At 43.3% G+C, this 20671-nt stretch overlaps 2 protein-coding genes across 2 annotated transcripts in view; both read right to left on the bottom strand.

Annotated features, from left to right (window-relative positions):
• Positions 1-310: 310 nt before the first annotated feature.
• Positions 311-2245, bottom strand: LOC149276048 (dynein light chain Tctex-type 5-B). Its single transcript, XM_089503984.1, has 4 exons — positions 2133-2245; positions 1666-1757; positions 825-949; positions 311-514 (listed from the first exon to the last, which is right to left on the bottom strand). Exons 1-4 carry the CDS (start codon positions 2243-2245, stop codon positions 311-313), a joined length of 534 nt encoding a protein of 177 aa, XP_089360110.1.
• Positions 2246-4645: 2400 nt separating this feature from the next.
• LOC149276047 (SH3-containing GRB2-like protein 3-interacting protein 1) overlaps positions 4646-20671 on the bottom strand; it is a 33676-nt gene continuing 17650 nt past the window's right edge. The window contains exons 9-24 of the mRNA XM_089503975.1: positions 19790-19814; positions 19022-19098; positions 18430-18490; positions 18036-18128; positions 17545-17623; positions 16842-17326; positions 16578-16702; positions 16101-16227; positions 12963-13022; positions 8194-8305; positions 7671-7826; positions 6992-7124; positions 6127-6329; positions 5528-5592; positions 4951-5115; positions 4646-4668 (exon numbers count right to left, since the gene is read on the bottom strand). Coding sequence (XP_089360101.1) covers positions 4646-4668; positions 4951-5115; positions 5528-5592; positions 6127-6329; positions 6992-7124; positions 7671-7826; positions 8194-8305; positions 12963-13022; positions 16101-16227; positions 16578-16702; positions 16842-17326; positions 17545-17623; positions 18036-18128; positions 18430-18490; positions 19022-19098; positions 19790-19814 — 1989 coding nt within the window. The remainder of the gene's footprint in view (positions 4669-4950; positions 5116-5527; positions 5593-6126; positions 6330-6991; positions 7125-7670; positions 7827-8193; positions 8306-12962; positions 13023-16100; positions 16228-16577; positions 16703-16841; positions 17327-17544; positions 17624-18035; positions 18129-18429; positions 18491-19021; positions 19099-19789; positions 19815-20671) is intronic.

The following is a 20671-nucleotide window of genomic DNA, read 5'->3' as shown; positions in this document are numbered from 1 at the left end:
TTCTCGTTTTTTATTTATTGATATTTTTGCGCTGCAGCTTTAAGAGCGGCAGAAACCGCACATCCGCTTAAAGAGAAACTATCACGTAATCTGAATGAAATCCCGCTTGTCGGGAAGCATGTGTTGGCCTTGGATGAAATTTAAAACGGCCTTGGATACGGCGATTCCGATGCAAAGTTTAAAAAGTGGCCTGATCGCCATAGCAACCATTGAGATTTTTCTGCAGGATTCTGGTGGTAAAACCTGACCGGCAAAGCATGAGTGTTACGTTTATGTGATAGCGTCCCTTTAAGAGTTAACCGGTGCACGGCTACTCGTAGTACACGCCGTAGACGTTGGCGAGCGCGTACAGGGAGCTATTCTTGAACGAGTACGACGAGAACGTGTCGTTTGCCGGGTCCCAGATGCATCGGCTCCCGATCCGCATGCATTCGTCGTTTAGCTGGCCGATGTAAATAAGAACGATGATCTTGTAACGAGGGATCATCAGGTCCTTCACTCTGGCCTTAATTACCTGCAAGGAGCGAAGGCGAGACAGTTTGCTTGCGGCTGAGATGTTCCAAGGGAATGAAGAATATAAGAATGAACCGGTTTGCCCAGTCAGTAAAATGAACCGGGGTCCAGGTCTGCGGCTGATCCAGGGGATGTCCCCAACTTGCCCTCCCCACTGATCTCTGTGTTTGGGGCAAACTCACCCCCTAGAGCCACCCGTGAGCTTCCTATGCAGGTGCCATCCCATTACGGAATTGCTTTGGGATGGGAGAGTTATAACGCGGGGCGGTCACTTCCACGTCGGTATTCATTGTCAATTAACCCCATGTTACCTCTGAAATGGTCTTCGTCATCTGCCTGCACAGCTCGGCTTCATATTTCTCCTCCTGAAGGTAACTCGTAAGAACGTCCTTCAAGATGTTATTTATTGTGGAGACGGGAAAACGCTTTACAGGACCTGAGAAAACAAAGTTGCCATTAGGCAGCGTAACATAAAGTCACAAACGGGTCAGAGCAATAATATTACATCCGGTGTGTGTTCTGGCCGTGCGTGTTGGACTACTGGGGGCAGATCTTCTTACTGGGCCATTAGTGCCCCTGGGGTGCTGCTGGCCAGAGGGCATCAGGATACAACGTAAAGACCTGACCCTGAGCATGAAGGATGAGGCGAGCGATAAAAAGGGGTTCAAGGTGGGTTTTTAGACCAAGGATTACGTCAATAAAAGCCCCAAAGATATCTTGGGTTTATAAAGGTATAACACAACAAATCAATCTCCTTAGCCGTAAGATTGTAGCAGGCGTCGGTATGTAAGAAGCCTCTCGTCTGTCCATTCTTCTGACTGCTATAAAAGCTCAGATCTTACTTAGTCCTCGGTCTATTCTTACATTCAGGATATAAACCATAAACATGCGCAGGATCGGCATATGGCCCCTGAATCTAAGACAAGACCAACGACTGATTAAGGTTTGAGTCTTTACAGCAGGAGAAACGGGAGACTAGACGGGGGCCGAATGGGGCCGATCTGCCGGCAGATTCAGTGTTCCTTATTAGAACGCAGCGTGAGCCACAAGTGTATCCCGGCACCAGCCGAGGCGGCATTTCAGAGATTTATTTTCTGAAAATCTTTTTACGTCGGCAATCGGATCATTCCCAAGGAAGGCGCAGATCCTCACCCATCTGATAAGTGTTTTCCATCTGGATGACCGGACGGGGGATGTCGTCATGGTGGCCGGGCTCATCTATGTAGGAAACTGTACTCATAGAGCTAAAACACATAAAAAAAAAAGAAGTTTTACATTTCTCAGCAGGACTAATGCTTTATGGCGATGCTAATGAAGTCCGTTCCTCCATAGACTTTCATTAGTCAGAGTCTCCTGTTGGGTGATTAAGACTGAGCCATTCTATTGTTCCCCACAGGCAGTATGATAAGGAGTCGGGGGGTTTAGTAGATCGGGGATCAGATAACAGAGCGAGAATCATACAAACGGCTGATATGCAGCTGCCTGAAAACTTTATATTATGGGGCAAAAACAGCTTCTCAATCTTTTTATGGATCTGCCCGCGCTCATGAAACAAGCTCCGCTGGGGGTATTTGTAGAGGAGGAATAACCCCGTGTGGATCACTCCGCGTTCTGCTTACTCCTTGGTTTTGCTGAAGCTCTCTCTCGGCTTCACCTCATGGCTGCTTAGAGACGAGACGCTGCCTCTTTTCTTCAGCAGTCGCGCCGCTTTGTCTTTTGCTGCGTCCGACATGTCTGTAAAAATAAATAATAATCCAATGTTACCCGGAATAGTCCGGAAAGGGAACCGCCTGCGCGCTTCAGGGGCCGTGCAACAGTTATCCCCATAATATGGCGCTACCGTCCGTCTGGGGGCCCTTGGGATTCTGTCTGCGTCCCCAGCCCTCCCCGTCTGTTAAACACGCAGTAAATGGTGTTTGTTTCGGGAGCCGGCTGGTGCCGACCCAGTAATAAAAGCCGTGCTGGTTCTGGAGGCTTCACTGCTGCGTTGGTTTCCAGGAAGGGTCTCCAGTTCCCCTCCTGCTGCCCCTATATCAGGCTGCATGCGCGGCCCAGGGCCCGAGGCATGTGTTGCTATGATTGCTGTATCTGGTGGGGTCTGAGGCCCGGGATCCGGGCTCCGCTCCCTGGGTATTCGGTGACCGGCCGCTCAGTACAGACCGTGGCCTAGCAGACAGGGATCCAGCCCCAGGCATGGAGCTCACTGGCAACTGCCCCGGTCTGCACAACATATACACAGATCCGTACACATACAGCACTGGCAAGCAATCACCCCATGTGTACACAGTGCTCTGTAAACACATTACTGCGATACATACACCGTAATACCCCACACAGCGCTGTATACTCTATAGTACCCACACAGGGCTGTATCCGCAGTTACCCATATGTTACACGGCGCTGTGTGCACCATAATACCCCACACAGTGCTGTATCCGCGGTTACCTGTAGTTTACACGGCGCTGTACACACACCGATATCCCCCGTAACGGATCAGCTCCTGCTTTACAATCCGGGACAGCGTTCTGTTGCTAGTAGCAACGAGTCGCACACAGAAGGCTGGACTTCCTCCTGGCGGTGACCACTCACATACAGAGCTGCGGGAGAGTGACAGCGGCTGGTGACGTAATCCGGAGCTCCGCGGTAGTGCGGGAAATACCCCCGGGCAATGTGCCCTAAGGCCCCCGAATAGAACCTACCCCTCCAGGCCACCGGGGATGGGGGCAGTTTCAGGTTCGGACACATGACTCGTGTGGGAAAAATATAAATCCGGATTAAGCTGCGCCGCAAACCGGCCAGAATCCGGGTCGAGTTTCATTTCTGGAGCAAACTGCCCAGAGTGCCAGACATGGCTCCTGACACGAAGAAGAGCCGCCGCTCAGCAAAGCCTGATGTTTACGTGAAGCCGCGTTCCAAGAGTCTGTGGACATTACCGGAGCCCACCGAGTAATCATTGGCCAGAAAAGGAAAAAAAAATTACCGACGCATCTTCAAAAGCCACAAAATCCTAGAACTTGCCGGCAGGTCGGCCCCATCCGGCCCCCGTCTAGTCGCCCGTTTCTCCTGCTGTAAAGACTCAAACCTTAATCAGTCGTTGGTCTCCTCTTAGATTCAGGAGCCGTATGTCTATCCCATGCATGTTTAATCCCCTCACTGTATTACTCTCTACCACTTCTGCTGGGAGTCTGCTCCATTTATCTACCATCTGCTCAGTGAAGTAAAAGGAGCCAATCCCTTTCAATGTAATGTTCTCTGCTCGTTGCGCGCACACCCAGACGCATAGGTCTGTGAATCAGCTAATGCATAAAGACATAATTGACCTGAAACTGCAACTCGCCTGCAAACCCACCCGCGGACCGCTCTAGTAGGAATACTTCAAATTTCTACGAATATTGAATTTCAGCACTTAATAAATAAATACAAAACGATCGACTCTGAGCCCATTTATCAAGAATTGTTAATTAATATTAAATTCAGATCTATTAATAAAGTTAATTTAAAAAAAAAAAGGAACACACCATCAATATCCCTGTTTGTATTGGAAAACTTTATTGATTTCACTAAGCTCCTGGTTTCCCAGAACACCTTTAAATCATGCAAATGTCATTTTGTTTTAACCCATCTGCGTGTCTGGAGACCTCCCTCCATAGCCTACGATCCAAGACCCTCAAACCCAAGGCGCACCCCCCCCCCTCCCCCGTGACAGCTATTTATATTGTAGGTTCAATTCTATATATACACAAAGAAAAAAATATCTATCTCGGTAAGCAGTATGCCATTCAACAGTACTACTATTTTCTTAAATAACAGTTTAAATTACATCCATTTATTAATGGTAAAATATTGAGACGAGAGATTCTAACTGCCAAAATACAGCCTTACTGGAATAAAGTACAATTTACAAATACAATAATTACATTTTAAAACCATGAACAATGTTACATCTAGAATTAAATACTGCAGGAATGGTGAACGTGGAGGTTTTCTGAGGAAAATGCTTGTACGCCGGTCGCTGCAGCTTCCCCCCCGCAGAAAATGTCCCAAGTACCAAATCAATGTTCATTTAGCTTATAGTTAAAACCCGCATCTTCGCTCTCTCGTTGCCGATGCTCCTCGTGCGTTAAGACGGCTGCTAAATGTCAGCCAAGTATTTTCCTGAAAGAAAGAAATAATTAAGATGAAGCTGGGTGAAGGAGCAGTCGAATCCTACGCGCCCCCCCACGTGTCCCTCTAGGACATCAACGACGTGGTTCCCGCCGATTATTGCCACAATCAGAAATATAGGGCGCTATGTACAAGGAGCAGACAAGTTGCCCCTTCCCAATGTGTTATGTTCGGGAGATAACGTCGGACGCACTGGTGGATTAATCCCCACGACTTCTGATCCCACTCGGAACCACCTACCCTATAGATGTTTCAATTCGCTATAAATCTTACCTGCTGCAAACCTCTTTTTAACAAGTGAGAAACGGTAACCCCCTCCGACCAGCTCGATGTCACATCCGGACAGAGTGGTCCCTTCGCTGGTGAACTGGACCGCCAGAGGAGCTGGTTTACTGGGACCTTCCGATAACTGGAACCGGGCAAGCAAAGATCCGACACCTTCGAGAAAACACAGTGAAAAGATGCTTCGATGACTGCCACAGACCAAGGAAACGTTCCCGATATTATCTAGGAGTCCCTCTTTTTTCTATATGCAGTTGAAGAATCCACTTTAGCGAAGGAGAAAACCACATAAATGGAAAACTGGCATTTTAAATATTTTTAGATAAAATTTATTTTGGATAAAAGTGCTAAAACTCACAGAAATAGCCTTCCCTATAAATACATATTTTTATGAAATTCCAAGGTAATGGCAGGGATTACCCGTCCGCACCATGTACCACACATACAAAAAGGTTTTAAACTTTAAAAAAAGCTGAAAAGTAAAATATCCCCCCAAATTCTTGGGTGTGTGAAGTTTGAACACTCTCTGCATGATACCTGCTAAGTAACAAGCCTTTGGGGGATTTACCTGCATTTTCAGATTTCTGGGAAATATCTGGGATTTTCCATAATATCCTCTGCTGTTCTGCATTCCTATTAAAATAAAAATGAACATTGTAAAATAAATAAAAAAAACTTAATGCCAATCAGAAAAAATCCATATAGCATAATATAAATATTTTATAAATAGTATATATTTATTAAAAGAATCGTTTAATAGTTTAATTATTTTTAAGATTTGAAAAAAAAATTTTTTGCTGTCTCGTATTTGTTTTCAAATTACCCAGCATGCATCAGATCTCCCCTCTAATTGGCTTTATAATGTGCATATTTGAGAGGAAAAAAAATACTTGTGTCTTAACTGATACAGGGGTATTTTGGGCGGACCGACTTATTGTTGGCGTGATATGCGGCACAAACTCAGCTTCATGGCAAAGAGCATGGAATATATTAAGGAAAAAAACATAAGGAATTGATATTCCATTTGGATATTACTTTGTGGGAGTTTTAACAGGGTGTATGTACTTTATTACCGCTTTCACAGAAAATAACCTTAAGGACCCCTTGAGCCACTAGTCTACTCCACGCGGGGGCATACATGGCAGCAGTCCTAGGACTTTATCATACCAGACGACAGGCGGGAGGACGGCTTGAGGCTTCGTTACTCCTCCGTCGATGGGTATAACGAACTGGACATTGTTTAGAGCGACTGGCGAAGTCATTGCGTCCGGATTGTATTTATAATCCACTCTGAGGTCTGTGGTTGTAGGCTCACTCCGCCAACTCACTGCTAGGTTCAGCGGAGTAGACTGAAGTCCCTGGGTACACACCTAACAGGATAAGAAGTGTTAAAAATGTGATTTCCCCAAATGACAACAGCGAACTTTAACAATCAGAATGCTCCTCTGACCCGCTCTCTGAACAGGAACCCAACATGGGTGAAGAATTAGCACAACAACTTGGCGCATTCTTAGAGTGCCCATTTATAAAAAAATTGACATTATCCCTTATTTTTGACCTGGCAGTAGGGTTTACAAAAAGCAGATCCAAAAAAAATGGTCAGGAATTTTACTAAGTACAAAAACAAAGTTGCAAAGCTTGATGAAAAGAATAAATAAATATAAAATATAGGCAGGTCATCAGATTCTCATTAATTAATGCAGAAACTATAGCGTTTAAATAATGACCCCCATGATTTGTAAGCCAGCCAATTATATCGTAACGATTTAACATTTCTAGGAACGAGGCCATCTTTTGTTGATACATTGTATATGGTGCAGTCGTTTAAAACTTATTTACGCTTTATTTAACAATTACTCTGTAACACTGCAATTTGTAGATTAAATAGCAAAAAGGAGGTCTGTGGAGTACTGTGCGAATATGCAATTAACATGATCCAGTAAATTAAATATACACATTCGGGGGTAGAATGTCTTAATAGGAAATGAGCCTTTTATACTTTAGTATAAAGATGGCTACCGCCGGCGATTACCTGGTATTTCAGCATGTCGACGTTGTAATACGTTGCTTGGGGTTTTTGTTCAGATACTTTTTTCAGGTGCGTTATCAGATTTGGCATATTGACCCAGAATTCCTTAGCGTTGGGAGAACACTGTGTGTTATCGCTATTTGGAGAGGAAAAAAAACCCCAAAAGGTTACTTTACAAACTGCATTAAAAACACATTTTTAATAAAAACAATAAAATAAAAAAAAATTACATGGAATTCATTACTCTGAGGGGGACTACAGTCAAAATAATTACATTCAACTCCACAATAAAGAAAATTAACCCCCCTATGTATGTCTGCACAGAAAGGTCGAGATCAGAATGGTGACATTAGGTACTATTTCGAAAAACAACAGGGTTGACATCTGTCGAGTTGGTTGAAGTTAAGAATTCGGATTTTTGCAAATTTTGGGAAATAAAATAAAAAAAAAAAAGCTTCTAAATTATTGCAAATGGATTGACAGAAGGGGTGAGCCAATTGGCTCATCCATCACCAAATCCTAAACTTCCATCCAAGAGTGCTTTAGTATGTCTGCCAATTATCTAGAATAATCCACGTTACACCTCTTTTTGCTCTAAAAAGCCCCTAGAATTGGGGGTTAAAGGGGTACGGAGATGAAAAGGGGAGTGGCTTTGGTTAACCCCCCGTGGAGCGCGGCTCACCAGCAGAGGAGCTGTGGGTTTGGCAGGACGTGTTCTAACTGACTGTAGTTGGTGATACGGAATGTGAGAGCCGCCGGCGCCGGGTTGTTGGAGAAATGCCGGGTGATTCCCGCCGGGAAGGACAACACCATCTCCCCGGTGATCTTTACTATACACCTGCAAAGCAGAAGAGCGAAAATATCTAGGTTTTAAAATTGTTATTATGTCAAAATGTTCACTATGTTATTACATTTGTAGCGATGTGTGATTCAGGCGGGATGGATCGGAGGAAGGACAAAAACAAAAAAATACTAAATATATATTTTATATATTCCTGGGGATCTGTGTTGATTTTCCCCCCAGCATTGTTCTGTACATTTCTTTAGTTTTTTGTTTAAACAATAAGGCATGAAAATGTACTGTGTTTCTCAGACTATAGAATGCCCCATCTCATAGTCTGAAAGATTTGGCAATTTTAATCCATTTTAACATTACTTTCCCAAAACTATGTAGTAGAAAAGGTTCCGGGGGGGGGGGTACTTACTTATTGGGATCGGCCCCCTTGAAGTAAGCGTTGACGGTTTCGGTGAAGGCGGCTGCCACGGGGAGGGTATCCTGGGCGCCCATGGTCAGCGGACTGGGTCCTCGGGACGATCCTGCAAGACAGGGCGCAGCTGCTATCCCTTGTTATGGGTGTAAGATTCAGCAGATGTAAACAAAAAACATAAACACACCGTCCTTAATGTCAACCGTATTATTTAACCCTTTGAGAGCTCAACACCTTTCTTTCCCCTCTGGCACACAAAGGGTTATGAGGAGGTCAGACAATGACTTGGTCCATACCTTCTGGTATCTCTAGGGTAACGACCTTAATGGCATATTCAGACTAAAAACGCACGGGCCATCAGTATTTCAAGCAGGAACAAAATAAAAAAATAAATAATAATTAAAAAAACCCACATTAATAGAAGAGCCTGGATTATTTTAAGCCCAAATTTAGAACGAACTTCAGTCGGTGCAGACACGTTTCTATTTCATAACAAATAGTTACTGATGAAGAAACGGGGAGGAATAAGTGGAGAATGCAATGACCGACAGCAATTAATGGCCCGGTCCATTGCTTGCCAAAAAATGTGGGTGCCTGTGCCGATAGCACCTGATAGGTATAGGGGGTCTACATAACAGAGACCACCCTGGACCTTGTGTGTGTCACAGCTTCCGCCACGTCCCATTGGCTGAGTTGGCAGCCCATGTAGAACATCATTGGCTGACAGCTCTGGCCAAGTATCCACAATTTCAGCAAAAGTCACCTATTGTGTTACTGGATCAGGGCCTGGACTGGCCCTCGGCTACCCATAGGGCGCTGCTTTATCAGGTAGGAGTCCACATTAAGTGGCTGCAGTACCATCACGCTGACAAAAGTAGCCAAAAACAGCAGGAAGCAAGAAACCGGACATATGCACAGCGTAAAAAAGGGACATAGAGAAAAAATAAATAAAAATACACATTCAATCAAAATATGCATTTATGTCCGAGGCAAACATTTAACAAACTTATAAGGCTTCATTAACACATTTATAAACCATGCGCATGGTCCTGAGAAAGAAGCAAAGCAGTCCCCTCTGGAGTCAGTGATTGGCCAGGTCTCCTAAGGCAAGGGGTATTTACCCGAGTCCTGCACCAGTTATCAGAAACTCTTCCAAAGATGCCGAGTGCCTGCTTGGTAAAACGTACTGCGTGCATTCAATCGTTATTACAGAACATGTAAAAAAGCTCACTAACGTTGGATTTCACATCATGCAAAAAGTGTTTCTGTTGCAAAATTTGCTCTCATCGCCATAGCAACCAATGGAAGAGTCAGTTGGTTGCTACGGTGATCAGACTACTTTACAATCTTTGCAACAGAATCTCATTTTTATATAGAACGCTCAGAGTGTCCGTGGAACGGGAATATTCTCGGCTCAAAGTTACCCATAAATCGGGGGATTTTATGTCGGCCAAGTCAGCCAGAGTGATTAATATTTAAAAGGACACTCCAGACATCATATGCGCTTTATATATATACACATATATACACACACATACACACATACATACATATACACACACACACACACCTATCTATGTAAAAGTCTAATATCGTTGATATAGGGTAAATCTTAGTGTTTGCAGAGTATCGCACTTTGTGTTCTTCTTGAATTAGTCCCGCGTGGCTAGAAACTGCCAACAAATGATTAAAAACACCAACATGCACTTAATTAGGATCCCAAACAAACAGCTGCATCGAGCCTCGGGAGAGAATCCAGTTGGTCACCCGAGGATCCCATATTCCTCTACGTATTACGTGTGCGTTTTCATAATTCTCCTGAAAGGGAAAACTCAGAAACCGTCGGCAGGCGCCGGATCTCACTATCCGCATTCAAAGTATTTTTGGAAACAGAAGACCGGGATCCCTGCAGCGTACGCTTCGAAAAGATAACCGGTGAACGCTTAGCAGGAGAAGATTATTGTATCTATTTATAATTTATAAAAAAAATAAAATGTAAAAGGTCCTTTTCCCCCTAGCCCTGTATACAGTAATATAACCCCCCGCGCTGTATACAGTAATATAACCCCCCCAGCGCTGTATACAGTAATATAACCCCCCAGTGCTGTATACAGTAATATAACCCCCCAGCGCTGTATACCGCAATATAACCCCCAGCGCTGTATACAGTAATATAACCCCCCAGCGCTGTATACAGTAATATAACCCCCAGCGCTGTATACAGTAATATAACCCCCCAGCGCTGTATACAGTAATATAACCCCCCAGCGCTGTATACAGTAATATAACCCCCCAGCGCTGTATACCGTAATATAACCCCCCAGCGCTGTATACAGTAATATAACCCCCCAGCGCTGTATACCGTAATATAACCCCCAGCGCTGTATACAGTAATATAACCCCCCAGCGCTGTATACAGTAATATAACCCCCAGCGCTGTATACAGTAATATAACCCCCAGCGCTGTATACAGTAATATAACCCCCCAGCGCTGTATACCGTAATATAACCCCCAGCGCTGTATACAGTAATATAACCCCCCAGCGCTGTATACAGTAATATAACCCCCCAGCGCTGTATACAGTAATATAACCCCCAGCGCTGTATACAGTAATATAACCCCCAGCGCTGTATACAGTAATATAACCCCCAGCGCTGTATACAGTAATATAACCCCCAGCGCTGTATACAGTAATATAACCCCCAGCGCTGTATACAGTAATATAACCCCCAGCTCTGTATACAGTAATATAACCCCCAACACTTACACACAAACTCTAATAATTACCTCCTTATTCACATCTGGAACATGACAAAATCACAATTAGAAACCTAAAACACGGATAAGAGCAACTCCGACTGTCTGCAGGACCTGAGCGCTCATTATTATTATTTTATATAGCGCCATTATAATCCGTAGTGCTGTACTTTACACTCTTTAAACCCTCCTCTCTGGTTCTTTGATATGTAACTCTTAAATCCATATCTTGGTGCCAAAGACTACGGTAAAAGGTTCTCTGCGTATCCCCAACCCGGCCAGAACATCCATACAAACAGGTCTAGTGCTGGACAGGAAACTGCTCATATATAATATATTATATATCTATAGATATTTGGGGGCTTGGAGGCAAGGATACTCAGGACGCCAACATTATGTATGTCATCAACGCCAGAGAAAAAGCAGAAATAACACAAGTATGTATTATTCTTCAAAGCGAAGAGGAAAAAAAAAAAAGATAATTATGATGCATATGGAATTAGGAATGGTGACCCTTTAAGACACAAAAGGCGCAGCTCCCTGCATCAGATAAACAAGGCAAAGATATGTAAAAGATCACAAAAAGTTATACATAATGATACAAAATAAATCGATCACGTGCATTAAGAGAAATTATGATGTCTTATGTTTTATGAACTGCAGTTTGATTAGAGTGTCAGCAGAGACATTTCCTCTACAAATCCCCGTATCGTTAATTGGGATACTGTGAACTTTTAAAAGAGCCAGTAAACGTTTAGAGAGACCACATTTTCTGATGACGTCCGACTAACAGCGGGTTGACTTTGGTTGAGACACGTGATGACATCATCAGCCACAACAGCACAATCCGTGCGATTTTCTCTCGATTCTCCTGCAGTAAGATTTGTTCTTCAACGCTCTCAATGACCTGAGATTGTCACCGATTTTGGGTCTATTGACCGCTATCTGCAGGTTTTGGTCACCCTAAGGAAGCAGCTTGTAACTTTTACAATACGGGCTGCTTTCTTCAATCTATTAAGGGCTCTTAAAGTTTACTGGCGCTTTCAGCTTCACATCAGCATTTGGATCTCAGATCGCCTACATTCTGGAGATTATTAGGTGTGACTGTCCCAGATTTCCATCTTTTAAAAGGGACAGTCACTCCCAGCATTCCCAGCTCCATCTGCTTTATTGTGAGCACCCTCTCTAATCTCTGGTGGGTTCCCCCTCTCTCGATCAGTACTTCATTGAGGTTTCTATTATGCTTCAGAACAAGCACCTTCTCTCTAGGTCTTTTTCTTGAAGGAAGACACAGTACACGTTGATACAAACCGACTGTACTGTCTCTCTCCCCCAAGTCCTGTGTCTCTCTCTCTCTGTCCAAGATAAACAAAAGTGGGAACTGTTCAGCCCATCTACCTGCTGAAAAACCAAACAGTAAAGCTGCCAAGCAGAGTGATGGAAAGAGATGGGGGGGATCCTGCCCCGGGTGTAGGGATCTACTTAAATCTAGTGCTCTGTCTGCTAACTCAGTGCCGTTCTGCCCCAAGATATGGCGTGGCATGCCAACAGTATGCACGGTTCAGCCTAATCCGGGGAGATATGGACTCCCGGGGCCGATGTTGGCTTGTGATTGGGTAGCCGTAGCTTAGGATGGTTGTTAACACTTTGCGTGTCGGGGGGGGGTAATTAATGCACTACTCACCCCAACTTTGTCTCAAAGAGTTTAAAGGAGGAGGATGGATCGGGCTCCAATCTGCTGCATGGAGGGAAAGCAGTGATGTCACAATGGACCCAATAACCCTTTGTGTTAGAGAGGGGGAGAGCTGCCCTGCAATGCTGGATTGCACACACCACAGCACACTCGATTGGCTCCCTGACACGCAAAGGGTTAAGCGGTCATGGAAAAGTCCAGCAAAGCAAGCTTTTAACCCCCACAGCAGTGGAAAAGGGTGAAACTGGATGGCGGGGGCAGGGCAGGCACATGGCAGCAGGTGAGTCGGTCCGGGATGCTCTGCGCACAACTTACCTTCAAAAGTCAAATAAAACTTTCCTCTGTCAAACCAAATGAGTGAAGGCTGTTCGTTCTCTGTGTGGACAGGGGGGAGCGGGCGGGAAGATTTAAGGAGAGGGAGAGAGAAGGACACAGAGTCAGAGCAGGACACAACCACGGCAATGGCTTGGGAAACGGGATGCTTAACCCTTGCGCTGCCACAAGAGTCTGCAGCCAGAAGGCAGCAAAAGGGTTAATAAAGTAACAAAAAAAACCAATGGGTTTACACAACACACACTAATACGGCTGACACAAAACACACGCGGAGCTTCTTCCTTAGCTGGCCAATCAGAAGCAGCCTCTGGTTCATGTGACTTTACATTTGGACCCTTTATGGCGGAGTATGATCCGGTCAGTTCGGGTTTGACAGTTTTCTTACCCCATTGAGTGGATTTGCGTATCCAGTAACTTAGGGTAACAATCCGTCCAGCGCCAGCCCCCCCCCCCCCACCTGCGGTTTAATAAAACCCCCAAATCTCAAACTGCATTACCAGCATGCGGAGGAGGAAGGGATTTAAACGCCATGTAAAGAAAGTTCCACGGGGGGCCGTGAACATTCCCTGCACCGAGAGATGAACGATTCAATCCCAGTGGGCAGGATTTTACTATACATGATGCAGGGCCGGCTCACAGGCTAAATCTGCACATTATACAGGGCCGGCTCACAAGGCAAAGTGAACTCGGGGGAGGAAAAATGTTCTGCTCTCCTGTAAATCCGCAGCTAAAATCTAACAAGGCAGGCGTGGAATTCTGCATTTCTCTGCAAGCGAATGAATTGCAAACTTTTCGACTGAGCGGCCTTGGCTCGAGGTGGAATATTAAAATACCCCGGCCTGGTTTGATGCCCCTGCACTGAGCTTCCCTGAGACACCCGGGACACGATTTACTAATCAGTTCTGTTGAAGTCCGACTACAGAGATACTTCTGCAGGGGGTGACCGTATTTAGTCAAAAAACGGCTTAGAGGGATCCCTAAACTGCTTAACATACTTAGAATTTAGTAAACAAAGAATGAAGAATGAATGGATAAACATTATAAATATATACACACATACACCCCCCCCCCCCAACACTACCGTTTAAAAGTTTGGGGTCACTGAACAGTTTTTATGGAAAACAAGGACATTTCTGGCTGTAACATCATTTGCAAAAGGGTTTCTAACCATCAATTAGCCTTTTAAACAAACTTGGATCAGCGAACGCAACGTGCCATTGCAACCCAGGAGTGATGGGAGTGATAAAGGGCCTTTGGAACCCAGGAGTGATGGGAGTGATAAAGGGCCATTGGAACACAGGAGTGATGGGAGTGATAAAGGGCCTCTGTACGCCTATGAAGAAATTCCATTTAAAAACAATAGTCATTTACAACATTAACCCTGTCTGCGCTGGATTTCTGATCCATTTCATGATATTTTAATAAGCAAAATGTGCTTTTATTTCAAAAACAAGGAAATGGCTTAGTGACCCCAAACTTGTGTGTGTTATCTATAAATTATGTGCACAAATGAAAACAAAGCAAAATAGCAACACAAATTTAGGAAAATATAGTAAAATATAAAGCAAACAGAAAATGATGTTTTTATGTTAACAGGGAAGATCATGGCATGGGGTAAATTTGGACCGTGCCAGCCAATCATATGTATGCTCGGTGACCACTGACATTTTACTAGCATACATACGATTAGCTGCTTCCCCTATTTTCCTTAATTTTAACTCAGCTCCCTAGAATGGAAGTGCTACTGAGCATGTGCAGGAAGTGTACATAGGAATGCTTCCTGGTTTTCGGAGAGGCAGCCGGGGGAGGAGTTACGCGAGATAGAAACCTAATTTAAAAAAAAAAATTTTTTTAACTCTAACTGAAGAACAGATGCGCTGATTTGCATTGGAGTCCATGCAAAATGGACAAAACTAAACTGGGTGCCCAAACTATCAGAGACGGTTATTCACTAACGAGGGAGTTGGCAGGATAATTTTATTCCCACTCTCTGAATTCATTATGCATGATGAAGGGCCTACAAACAAAATGCTGAGCTGGTCTGGCAAAACATACAAACTTAATCAGTGAAATAATCACGAAACTTCCTGATTTACCAATACATTATGCAGGGCCAGTCCAGCCACTCACCAGTGCTGGCCTTTCATAATGTATACTGAATACCAGAACAAGAATATATCAATAGAATTAAAGAGTCGCTTTTTGTCCCAAACACTCAGACTTCTACACTGGGATCGATCTACTCTTCTTATGGATGCACAGAGAGCCTCGGAGTACATTATATTTCAATATATGACATTTTTAACCCTTTTGTAGTGTAAAACGTTGTCCCTTTATCATAAAACCATTTAATTCAGTTTATTAAACCATAACGAAATTACCCAAAATGTATCCAGCGGGGGTACTATAATATAATATATATATTATAAAGAGTGATTGACACGGTATCCTGTAAAAATAAAACTAAAGGAAGCAAACGGTAGATATGGCAGGCCTGGATTCTCTAACCCTGAACCCCACGCATAACAAAGAAACCCAATGGCTACAGAAGGCTGTTTGGGGAGGAATTATTTCTAGCTAACAAAATGAGGGTAAAATAAAAAAGAAATATGAAGTTGAAATTTTACTGCTGCCCCCACACGTTAAAATTATACATACATATAACAAAAACCCTTTATAGGAGGTATAAAATGGGTTTTGCAAGAGCCGGACAAAGGTGTGAGAGGCGATTGGTCAAAATTAGAGAGTCTTGGGCGGGGCTACTGTGAAGTCCAGCATTTTTTGCTTCTGGCGGACCCTGTAAAAAACACGGCGCTCTATCTGTGCCGAGCGGGGAGCCCAGTCCGGTGTGTCCGGAACACGCATATACCAGCGTCACAATCCACATCGTTTAGAAAAAAAAATGTCCTTTTAAATTTCCCCGACCCGGAGAGGCAGTTGCCGTTGGCAACGTAAATACATTTTTGCACCAACAGCCAAGGATGTTGCTCGTTTTAACCCTTTACTTTCCAGTCTGCTCCCAACTGCCCAGGAAAAGCCCCACGAGCGTATCTAAACTGTACTACACCCACGAATACCAAGCTACAGACACAGCGGATGGAGAAAACAGCGCGCATTTACCAACGGTTGGCGTGGTGGCCGCGCTCAGGGAAGTGGCCGATGATATGGAGGACGTGCTTTCCGCGCGGGCTAGCGGAGCGACGGGAGGAGGGCTTGACGAGTGCACCGGGGGGCTGAATGGCCGAGACTGCAAAAAAAAAAAAAAAAAAAAAAGGAGAAAACATCAATGTGTTAAAGAAATTAACAAGTGAATGTGATTTTACTTGATCCGATTAGATAAGTTGATTGTAATTATTTATACGTTTCCCTCTCTAGGCCACAAATCTATTTGTCCCTTTTCCTCCCCTGATGTCGGACGGTTTGCTGGGTATGAGGGTATCGCAGGGTTCTACTGCCCTAAAAGCCCCGATAATGTGTATAGAAACAGCAGGAAACGGCTTCTTTATATTAAACGGGGTAAATAAAACCCCATTATAACTGCTTAATTGTATAATGAGGTTATAACCGAGCCTTGAGGACCGCTGGCAGTCTACTCACCACATCCATAACGCCAGGCTTTCCAGGAGGTAACTTTGGTCTAGATGGTGGACGAGGAGGAGGGGGTGGAGGAGTCGTACTGCAGACCGCAAGAGGGGTGGCAGGCCGGGCGGGGGAGGAGGTACCTTAAATGAGACGTAGGAGAATACAACAAATGAAACCCTGTACCACATCAGACTGCGTAGCACGGAGTGGGAATTCATTTTGGTTGACGATTCAAATATATTATTTTGGCTGGAGGTAGGAAGAAGATCAGAGACGCACCACTCATGCTGCCGCTGCCAGAACTGGGTCCAGGAGAAGATACGACCGCTCTGTAAGTTGGCGGTGGGGGTGGAGGAGGAGTAGCTCTTTGCGCCAACCCAAAATCTTTAGGAGAAACCACAGTTTCCAGTACGTCATCTTTAAGGAAAGTTTGGTCAATGATTTTCTTCTGGATATCTTCTAGATTGAGCGGGGATGGGACATTGCGAGATGTTTCTGCAACGGCAGCGTCACAGGGGATTTCTGCTTTCACGGTCGGAGACTCTGACATTTTTCTTGAAGGGAGTTCTGGAGAGATCTGTTCCGGAGAGATCTGTTCCGGAGAGATCTGTTCCGGAGAGATCTGTTCCGGAGACGCATCAACGAATGTGACCCACTTGTCTTCAGAGTCAACAGTCACGGACTTTGGAGACAATACCGGGCCAAAGATGTTGTCCAAGTCATTGATTGAAGAAAGTTCCTCCTCTTCGACTTCGTTTGTGTCGCTTTCTGTAACTGGAAATGGAATTTTTAAAAACAAATGAATCTTTAAACCCTGTTCTTTAGCCCTAAATACAACCGAGGGAAGGTGCCCAACACCCTTTTAGGCTCCTAAACTGAAATTTTGGGCTTCCCTGGAGAAAAAAGGCTAATCTGGAAACATATCTAGAACAAAGAGTAGAAAGGAACTCTCGCAACCCATTGAAATTGTGCGTCTGCGGACTTACCCGTTGCCGCCGGAGGTGGCGAAGCAGCTCTGGGTGGCGTGGCAGGAATATTTTTTGGTGGGATGGGGGGAGGAGCTGGAAAAATAAAGGGGGAAAGAAGATATTAAGTTGACAGTCCAAGGGAATGGATCAGATCGCTGCCGGTTACACCGCAGTGGTTTAGTTATCGCAGCGTCGCGTTACACACTATATGCAGCCTTTCAGAGTATAGAGAGAGAGAACGAGAAAAAGAGAGGAGAGAACAAGAAAAAGAGAGAGAAGGAGAGAGAATGAAAAAGAAAAAAAAAAAAAAAAAAAAAAAAAAAAAGGAGTAGGAGAGAAGGAAAACAGAGAGAGAAAATTTCTTTTAAAAATCATAGATAACACACATGGACGCATCACACATGCTCTGCTAGTCTGTTTGAGATACTGAATATGTCTAAATGTTCAAAAACATCGTTAGAAATGGTGGAAAAGGCAGGTAATAGAAGTCAAGCACGGTACGTACTCCCAGTCGGGAAGGGACGAGGCAGCTTTGGAGACTCTGCATCGGGGGTGCTTATTGGAGGGGCTCCCCATATTTCCGACTGATCTAGTGAAACTGAAACAATTTTGTTAATCGAAACACATCTAACGTACAAAGGATTAAATAACTCATTCCACTTCAACTGCTTCTCCGCTCTGTATTTAAAGGTGCTGTTCCACCTACTCTGCTGAATTTAACCATTTGATAACTAAAAGAAAAATAACCTCTATTGAATTTCTCAATAAAAGCTACTATGGTGGCATACTAAATTAATCTATAGGTAGATATTAAGGATCAATATATAGAATATTTCAAACGGACAAACAACAGCGTTGCTATCGATCTGGCGCAGACTGGACTCAGATAAACGCTTTACCTTCAGGCTTTGTCTCATCGAACGCAGATTCTAGAGGAGGCCCAAACAAATCCCCCGGGGTCTTCTTGCTACATAAGAGGGGATACATTGTATTCAGCAAACAGACAGACTTTGCTTTCCTGTAGTTTGCTATATCAAAAAATATACAGTACACTGAGATCTACACGGAGGAAGCGAAGAGCTTGTGAACTAGAACTTTACTTGCAGTCATTCGTATTGTAAACGTGCAGCGACGCATTAAGGGAGACCGGAACATTCTGAAAGCCGGAGCTGTCATTTTATATATATATATATATATATATATATATATATATATATATATATATATATATATATATATATATATATCTTGTACTTATCAACAGACTTAATTATCATGGATGCAAAATATGGAAGTCGAACACCTCAGTCCTATGAATGATTTTATTTTTTTGAGGCCAGTATGATGACGATGGATTTAGAAAATAAATAAATAAAAAAATTACAAAACCGATTGTTGCTGAGCACAAATGTCCCATTACGTGGGATATGTTCCTTAAGCACAGATAAGCGCTGACCTCACAAGCTCGGCTGTTGGCGTTGAACGTCTTACAAGCTCGGCTGTTGGCGTGGAACGTCTTACAAGCTCAGCTGTCGGGGTCGAGCGCCTTGGTCGCGCAATCTCTTCACCTATAAAATATAAAAACAAATTAACCTTACGCAGAGTGACTATACGAACTTCCCCAGGAAAATTACATTTTTTTACCAGCATAAAAGATGCATTTCTGTTAACTCTCATATATATCAAGATGTGTCTCTAGCATATACGCCTCTTTTCCTACCCCATATAAAAAATTGGGGTTCTCCCAGTTTGTGACTTTACTGGGGTGGGTTTAAGCAGAACTATAATGAAGTTGAAATATTAAAGCTGAACATCAACTTATTGTAGCATTTCGGGCTGTTCAATGCACCATGACGTTAATCTTCTCCCATATTCATAAAGTTTTCACAGCGCTTGATGAATGAAGCATGCAAATTGTACATAGTAATCCCACAAGATTCCCTGTTTGCAAGAGCTGACAATCCAAGGGAAACAACCTTGGGTTGAAGGAGGTGGTCTAAGTGGTTTATTCAACAACGCAGGAATTTGCCAGTGAGATGAAACATTTCCATTCACTCTGCATTTTGAATTGTGAAATTAATTTAACCTCTAGCACGTGAAAATCATTGGATTTGGCTTTTAGAAGCGAGCAGTTTTTTTTTTTTTTTTTATATTTCAACTTAATGCATAATATATTAATATAATAAAAATGAACCAGACAAGTTCCAATGGAATCTTAAATGAAAAGGCAAATTCTTAACTGGATTTTGAACTACTTACTTGATGTTTTTCTTTTAATTGCGCCCTATTAACGAAAATAAATGACATTTATTAAATTTAAAAAAATATATTCTGTTTAGAGTCCAGCTGTGGAGCGTAAGCATGCATTAACACAATTAGCAGGCAGTTAGAAAGCGCAGTTCCTGTTAGTATGTTATGTATGAACAATGGATACCATTCAGATTGCGAGGTATTCACTATAAATCTTAATTTCAATTATTATTATGTGTTTTGTTTTTTTTGACCGGTAAATTGTACAACTCTAGAAGACGAGCTGAGACATCCCCCCCCGCGTCCAGTGAACCACCCAAAAATAGATGAGAATTGTTAACTATACCCAGCAATGAAGTTAAAACAGAATTTTTAGCAGAATAAATAATAATAATAGTAATAAAAAAAAAACCAGTAGAAAAATCCTTTATTCTTCTTGTAAGTGTAGAATGTAACAGAACAAAAAGCATTATTAAAAGAAATAAAATAACAAAACGTTATCTTATATTGTTTTCATTTTTTTAGCAGAATTTTTGTAAGCTCCTCACACGTTTTTTTTTTTTTAATCGCAGGGAACTGCGCAGCCGGTGAGTCCAGCTCTCAGCAAGCTGTGTTTGCCGTTGTAGCGGTGGGATGAAATAATGGCGTTTCTCTAACAATTTATAAATGGCAGAGCTGAGAGAAAAATCGTGTTCTGATCAAAAAATAAAAACGGCTACAAAAAAAGCCTTGCCGTGTTAAAAATCACCTTTCCAATCCCCAAAACATTAGCCAAAGCTAATTAACTAAGAACGTTCCGTAGAGGATATTAGTTTGAACCATGCCACACGAGAATCCATCGCAAAACAGCTAAGAGAATTCCTTGCAGAATGTTAGACTCATTTTAACTTT

Source organism: Sceloporus occidentalis, unplaced genomic scaffold, assembly GCF_023333645.1.
Source record: "Sceloporus occidentalis isolate IW3139 unplaced genomic scaffold, rSceOcc1.0.p SCAF_249, whole genome shotgun sequence".
Classification (NCBI taxonomy): Eukaryota; Metazoa; Chordata; class Lepidosauria; order Squamata; family Phrynosomatidae; genus Sceloporus; species Sceloporus occidentalis.
Note: the sequence above shows the minus strand (reverse complement) of the source record. Positions and strands in the feature narration are given on the sequence as shown.